The 7201-nt window shown below is 47.3% G+C and overlaps 1 protein-coding gene across 1 annotated transcript; it reads right to left on the bottom strand.

The window, feature by feature from the left end:
* Positions 1-346: 346 nt before the first annotated feature.
* Positions 347-1549, bottom strand: LOC115323546. Its single transcript, XM_029983940.2, has one exon. The coding sequence runs from the start codon at positions 1547-1549 to the stop codon at positions 347-349; it is 1203 nt and encodes a 400-aa protein (XP_029839800.2).
* Positions 1550-7201: the final 5652 nt, after the last annotated feature.

The following is a 7201-nucleotide window of genomic DNA, read 5'->3' as shown; positions in this document are numbered from 1 at the left end:
TTTTTCTCCAGTGCCACCAACGGATCAGCGTCTTCCCCCTTGCGTTTCGGTGGAGGCGGTCTAGCCAATTCTAAAATCATATTTTCCTCCCCTGGCGCCGCAGGCTGCGTGGAAGTCTCAGCCCTAGAGGCCGGGGGGGGGGGGGTTGGTTGCAGTACCAATTTTGGTTGAACTCTGGCCGGGGGGGGGGGGGGGGGGGGGGACCCCGTACAATCCTGCAATCTTGGTTTCTGCAACTCTTGAGTGAGCTTATTAACGACCTCTTTAAGCTCCCCAACCTCTTTCCTTAATTTATCGATCTCCTCGTCCTTTTTATTGTTTGCCTGGGAAACCTCACTGCCAAAGCTTACACCTTTTCGATCCCTGCTCGGGCTCCGCTTCTTTGTCCACGCGTTCGCCGGGACCCGGGAACTCGATGTCCCCCGGGTCTGGATCCGGAGTGCGCCCTGGTGCGGGAGCTCGAGCGGTTGCGCTGCTGCTTTCCCCCGGTGGTCTCCCCGAGCCTCGGGAAGGAGTCGCTTCTGGCGCGAAAGTCCTCGTTTCCGCGCCTGACCTTGGAACGACCTCGGAGATTCCCCTCGGTGGTCGCTCCGGTTTGCTGCTTTTTCTGAAGTTGCTGAAGCTGTTGCATGTTGATCTTGCGTTCCCATATCTTCTTCTTCACCTCGTAAGGAACACGATAGAGTTCTCTACATTTTTTGTCATCGAACGGGTGTCCTCTCCCGCACAGTTGGCACTTGGACTCGCATAAATGGATTTGTGGCGGTTTCTCCATGCCACAGCCACGGCTTTTCACATTTCCGGGGTCCGGGCAGACGTCTTCGCGGTGCCCGAGCCGGCCGCAGGCGTTACAAACCTCGTACTTCTTGCGGTAGAGTACGCAGCGTTGCGCCACGGGCGTGAGTCGCACCCAGCGCGGTACCTCTCTGTCTTCGAAGAGTATTAAAACTGTCCTCGATACTCTTCCGAGTCTTCGAACTCCTAGGACCGGAGGATTCCCGTAGATTTGCAGCCTTTTCAAAATATCTTCGTCCGAGAAGGACAAAGGGACTTCATGAACGACGCCTTTCCCGCAGTCCTCCGGCATAGCGATGTACGTAGTCATTTCTATCTTTTCCCCTTCAAACATGAGGAGCTTCAAGTCGGCGTATTTTCTCTTCCTCTCTGCGCTGACGGTGGCGACGAGAATGGAATGTTGCTTCACGTTCATCAAGATGACGTCCTCCCCGGCCGCGTCTGGGCTGACACCAGCAGCCCTAAGTATTACGTCGGCCAAATACGCACTTCCGTATTTCATCATACGTGTGAGACCGCCGTGCGGCCTCATGACTATTTTGTCGGCGCCGTCCGGAACTCGAGCAAACTGCCTTTCAACCGACTTTGCCGCCAGCTTCCTCCCTGCGAGCTTCTCGGCGGCTCGCTGCCGTTCCATATGGCGTGTATCGTTGTCCACTAGGGGGACCGCTTTTCCTTTCTTCTTACTAACGTACCATTGTCGTGGCACGTTCAACTCTTCCGGATCAATCCCCGTACCTTCCATGGTCTCCATCATGGCTAGATCAGTCTCCGAGCGGAGCCTCAGCCGCCGCCGACGACTTCTGGCCCGTGGGTCTAAGCTTAGGCTTAGCTCACGACATGGCTCGTCGAACACTTCGGAGCCTCGAAATTCGTGAAAAACAAGGGCCCACCTTGAAACAAAAATGATGATAGTCTAGATGTCCGTTCGTCACGTGCTGCTGATTTCAGTTAAAATTTAAAAAAATACCCGGTGTCCAAAATCAGAGGAGCATAAGCGAGACACGTCCACACTCCATCCAATCTTCTTCCTCTACCTACATCCGAAGAGAACTGCGCCGTGACGTGTCCGGTGACGTCGCCGAACAGTGGCGATTGAGTTGGAACTACATCGTTCTTTTTTTCCCTACAGGGAATTTCGGAGAATCGTCGAGTAGGCTAGCGCACACCAGCTCGGAGCACGTGGAGCGAAAGCTCGCGCTGCAGAGCCCCGGGATCGTGGGTTCAATCCCCGCTCCTGCCCGTTTCGATCTGCTGGATGAGCACCGTACCGGCGTGTGGTCGTGTACTGCGCGATGCACGTTAAAGACCCCGGGCTAGCAGTCGTACTGCACTGGCTAAAGTGCTTATCTACAGTGGGTAACAACGTCTCCATGTTCAGGCAGACTAACCTCCTTTTGTATAAACAACTAACGACAAATTTTACTTTTTCACCATGCTTGACTGCGTTACTGCAACTTCTCTCGTGCTGCACGAGAAAGAAAAAATTTTCCTTCGGGGGTTAAATTTGCGGTGAAGTAGGAAGCAAAAAAGAAGAAAAGAGAATATCTCCCTCATATTGGGTTCGTAGTAGAAGAGGGGGAAGAAGAAAATCAGTTGTTAATCCCACGGTACGTGTGTATGGTCTTTTCTTTATGTCTATGGTTTATTCTAGTTCAGCTGGCCTGACCTGAAGTAGTTGCTTTAAAATAAAGCATATATATATATATATATGCTTTATTTTATATATATATATATATATATATATATATATATATATATATATATATATATATATCTACCTGAAGTATGAACGAACTAGCTCAACTTAAGCCTGTTACCGTCGCTTGCTTGGCTTTTCGCTCAGCCAAATCGCTTATATGGGGTGCACTCAGAGGAAAACACAATCGTGTTATATCGTGTAAGAGTATTTAGAATATTTATTGATAACGCCGCTGAACTTGCATCGCTCGAAGAACTTCGTTTTTGTGAGTGCCTTCTCTGCTTGAGTTTGTTGGAAACACAGCCACTTCGATCCGAAGCAATCGATGATGGTGCTGGTGACATCACCAAGCAAGTACGCGACTCACAGAGCACTGGAGAACACCACTGTTTTCGCCGCTCCCGACGGTTCCCTGAAGCCGCCAGCGGCGTAAAAGCGTAGAGCTGCGAGGACATGTTGTTCGATCGTCAGCACACGGGACCCTTCAAGACAACGTTGGAGCTTTCCGCGAAGCTGGTCACACAGCCAGCGAGTCACCATGTGCCCACATCCCCCTTGATATACCCCTCAAATCTGTGGCAGCACCAGTCCTTACGGACCGTCTGGTTACTGTTGTTTCACTTTACATTCTATCCTACACTACCCTACACATTCATGACCTCCAAGAAGTTTGTTACTCAACTTCCACAACCTTAGACGATTTTAATGCTCAGCACACCATGTAGGACACTGGACAAATTGATTTCCGCCGAAAAATCAGTGAGCGGATTTTAATGTCTTTAATTTTATGTCTTTTAACTAACAAAGCCCCCAATTTCCGGGCGGCGCAAAACTCTTTCACCTGAATTGATTTATACATTTTATTTCCATTATAACTTCCTTACTTGGAAGGTTTCAGAGAGTCCATTTGGGCGTGATCACTTTCCAGTTCTTTTAGAGAGTGTGATCGACGTCCTCACAGTTCAGAGACGTATGGAAAAACAGGAGGAAGCCAGCTGGTCATTCAGAAACGTATCAAAGAAGAAGAGAAAGCCAGCTGGGCATAAGGCGTGTTTCTGTTTCATCGTCAGAGAGCCGAGAGGACCATTGTCACCCACAATGTCTTGGACCGACAGGGACCTCAAGCTGATCGGTTACAGACTCGACCGCAAGCTGAAAAACTTCAAGGTTTGCTTCTGCGAAGACCGCCGCCCGGCCAACACTGGTGCCAACTTTCGGAGTTCCACCACGGGGCTGCTGGACTCCCTGCGTGTTCGGAAATTCGGCCGGATCGTCTGCGTGTTGGGCAAGTAGGGAGACTTCACCAGGCGCTCGAGCCTGGCCTGTTAGAAGTCAGCAGCGTAAGGGCGCCCTGCGAAGACCAGTGTCGCGAAGACTGCAGCTAAACCCGACGCTCTTATTCACACCGTTCATCATCCCATCATCATCGTCCTCATTCCCACGACTAATTTGTTTTACACAGTTTTATCGTCTTTAGAATTGAAGCCGCATGCCATCAAGGTAAGTGCGATTTCCTTCGTGCGTCGCCGCGGCTCTCGCCGAGATGAAATAAATATATCATATCACACCATATGTCTAGGTGGAGACTATAGAATGAGGACTGAAGGTTTCAGCCTAGCTGCTACTCTCGATACTTCACATTGGCCATTCTGTCCCCGAACAAGGCTACAACACATAGTGCTCAGTAAAGTATTCAATGCTGCTGTGCACTTTGCCTCACGTACTTTAAGCAATTTAACCCCCCCCCCAAAAAAAAAAAAAAATTCGCAAGCCATGGCGGAGCAAAGATTGTTCAACCACCTTTACAAGACACAATAGAGCGTGGGATGTTTTCCGTAGGTACCCCATTGTGGAAAACAAGATTGAATTTAAGAGACAAAAAGCGCGAACACGCTGGACAAGGAACCCGGCAAAAAAGACATATTGGTTAAAATATATTTACTCTATAAGTGGCTTTGTTACGGGTAAAATGGTTTGGAGTCTTGTACGGAAAATCAAAGATGACTATCGGGTTTTTATCATATGGGTATTTAATCTGCCTCTGCGGTGCATCAAAGATGCAGCTAATCTTCTTGCTCAGCATTTTCCTAGTTTATGTGGCTCTGATAGTGCCGAATTTAACCAGTTAAAATTTCGCACAAGCTCCTCTATTACGTTTTTTTTTTTTTTTTTGGTGGGTCGTTAACTCGAAACCCAAAGGGGGGGGGGGGGGGGGGGTTGTTAATTCAAAATCATAAAATGGGCCCTTCACAATGTGCGAACTAGAACAAGCTCTCGATGTAGATAAAGATGTCTGTACCGGGGCCAGGCGCACTGCACTATGCTATGCTTCTAAGGTTGTCACAACCCTCGCTCACAAGCCTCCTCCTTTTTTCTTAGCTCTGGGAAAATCATGCTTTCGTCAGGCATGGAAGTAGGCTTACATTATACCACTTCTGGAACACGGCGAAGACACTTTACTTCCTTCAGATCACTGACCCACTGCGACCAGTAGCTGCCTCGGGAAAACATACGAGAGACTGAATAACAGAGGGTTAATGTACCTTTAAGGAAAAGAAAATCTCTGCAATTATCCAGTGCGGCTTCCGTCGCGGGCGCTCTACAGTGAGTCACTGCGTCCTCCAGGAAACAATGATATGTGAAGCATTCGTGCATAAATAACGTTCCGTCTCTGTTTTCTTTGACTTGGAAAAACATACGATACCACTTGGAGGTTTGGAATACTTTTTTAGAGATTTGGTATTAGTATAGAGAAGATTTTTAGAGCTATGGTATTCGGGGCCGAATGCTGAAATGTTTAGGATAATTTTTGACAGACAGGGCATTTCAGGTTTGATTGGGCTCTACTTTGTCAGATTCGTTCAAGAAATCGGAGTTGCTCAGGCTGGTGTCCTTAGCGTTGCCTTGTTTTGCCGTCAAGATAAATTCCGCGGCCAGAATTTTTCCTTTTTTTTTTATTTAATACTCACTTTACGGCGACAATCTTCAGATCTGGTGTTCCTCTTGTAAGTGTTTTACCTGTGAACGTGGGCTTGGTTATTCCTAAACAAACTTGGTACTTGGGCAGCAGGGATTTCCCCAGTATTTAAAATTTAAAGGGATGTCTAATTTTTTTTGGGGGGCAGGGGTTAGGGGGTTCAATGAGAATAGAGGAGTCGTTGCGAGTTAAGGAATGACTTTCAAGAAAACAATGGGGGGTGTAAATTTCCCCTATGGGGTATGTAGGGAAACCACGGCTGTGCAGACAAAAATGGTTTTAGGTTTGCTCCAGATAGAACGGTTTGTTTGCCGTTTTTTTTTGCGCCCTGCCTTTGAATAAAGACCTAAACTAAAAGCTATGCGTCTGCCTGTTAAAGATTAGCACAAATTTGTGGGTATGATATTTGGTACAAAGCTTACTTTTATTACGCGCTTGAAATGTATAAGGGAAAAATGCCTTTAAAGAATGAACCCCTTAAACGTCTTAGCACACGAGACTTGGGGATCAGGTAGAAGGTAACTTCTGCGCCTATACAATTCCCTTGGGCGATCCCGTCTCTACTATGGTCCTATGGTGAATGGATCAGCGCGAGAATCGGCCGTCAAAATGTTAAAATCAGTGAACCATCTTTGTTTACAACTCGCCAGGGTTGCTTTTTGTACATCCCCCGTTTTGAGTTTATACGCCGAGTCCAACCAGGTGTGTTTGGGTAAAAGACGGCAATATCTAAGTATGACATATGCACTTAAAATATTAGCTAACCCCCGCCATTCAAGATATGATTTCATAAAATATTCAAGATTCGCTCGCCTTTCGAAAAACAAGCCTGCATCGCGGGGCTGTGAGGCCTCCGCCTTGCGGACAAGCATACATCTCTTCAGATTTCTCCTGAGAAAATGTCCCTAGTTCCACCAGTTGACCGTATTGCTCCCTAGGAGATACTGCCGGTTTGCGGTGACTGGTCGCTTCCGAAGCATAAGACGTACTGTGTTATTGCGGTGGTTATCAAGCAAGAATTTCAAAAGGTGCTGACAAAATATGCTGATTATTTTCCGTTTTATACCGATGGTGCTACGGCTCAATCCTTCACCCGATGCGCCGTGCACTCTGAGAACTTTTCACGAACTAAGTGCCTAATTCGATCGCCAGTATTTTAGAGAAAAATTGTATGCCGTTAGCAGTTGATCATATTAGACTGAAGATACAGTCAGGTTGATTATATATGTGGACCTGGAAAGAGTGATCACTGGTATTAGTTCCTTCGAAGACACCATAAATATTTTTGTATAGCTTGTGCGTACCAAGATTAACCGTGGGCAGTGCAGAACGGGCATCGTGTTATATTTTGATGGGTTCCAAGCCACGTAAGTATATTGGATAACAAAAAATATGCAAGGCTCCCTTCTACCTCGAGGAACCTTCGGCCGTTGGCAGCCTGCTTACATGACTTTAGACATTAAGCCGTTTTTGAGTGCATCAGTTTCCTAGAAATGGCAAGCAGAATTGGACGAAGAATCGAACGATAAATGTTTCTTCACCAAGCCCCTTCTTGGATTGTGGTAGAGCTTCTCCTTGAAGACGCGGCTCTATGAGGTCCTATTATGTCGCCTTGGCATAGGCCATTCCCATATAAGTCACGAATATATCCTCTGGGCGAAGATTCACCACGGGGATGTTGTTTCCATGCTAGACCTTCTATGGATTTTTTGTGGTCTTGAGGAAAA

Source organism: Ixodes scapularis, unplaced genomic scaffold (assembly GCF_016920785.2).
Source record: "Ixodes scapularis isolate PalLabHiFi unplaced genomic scaffold, ASM1692078v2 PGA_scaffold4__175_contigs__length_147842914, whole genome shotgun sequence".
Classification (NCBI taxonomy): Eukaryota; Metazoa; Arthropoda; class Arachnida; order Ixodida; family Ixodidae; genus Ixodes; species Ixodes scapularis.
The sequence above is the reverse complement of the archived record's forward strand: the minus strand, read 5'-3'. Positions and strand labels throughout refer to the sequence as shown.

What these genes read in the sequence shown, in the direction of transcription:
- LOC115323546 (XM_029983940.2), bottom strand. Translation starts at nt 1,549, where the DNA reads ATGGAGACCATGGAAGGTACGGGGATTGATCCGGAAGAGTTGAACGTG.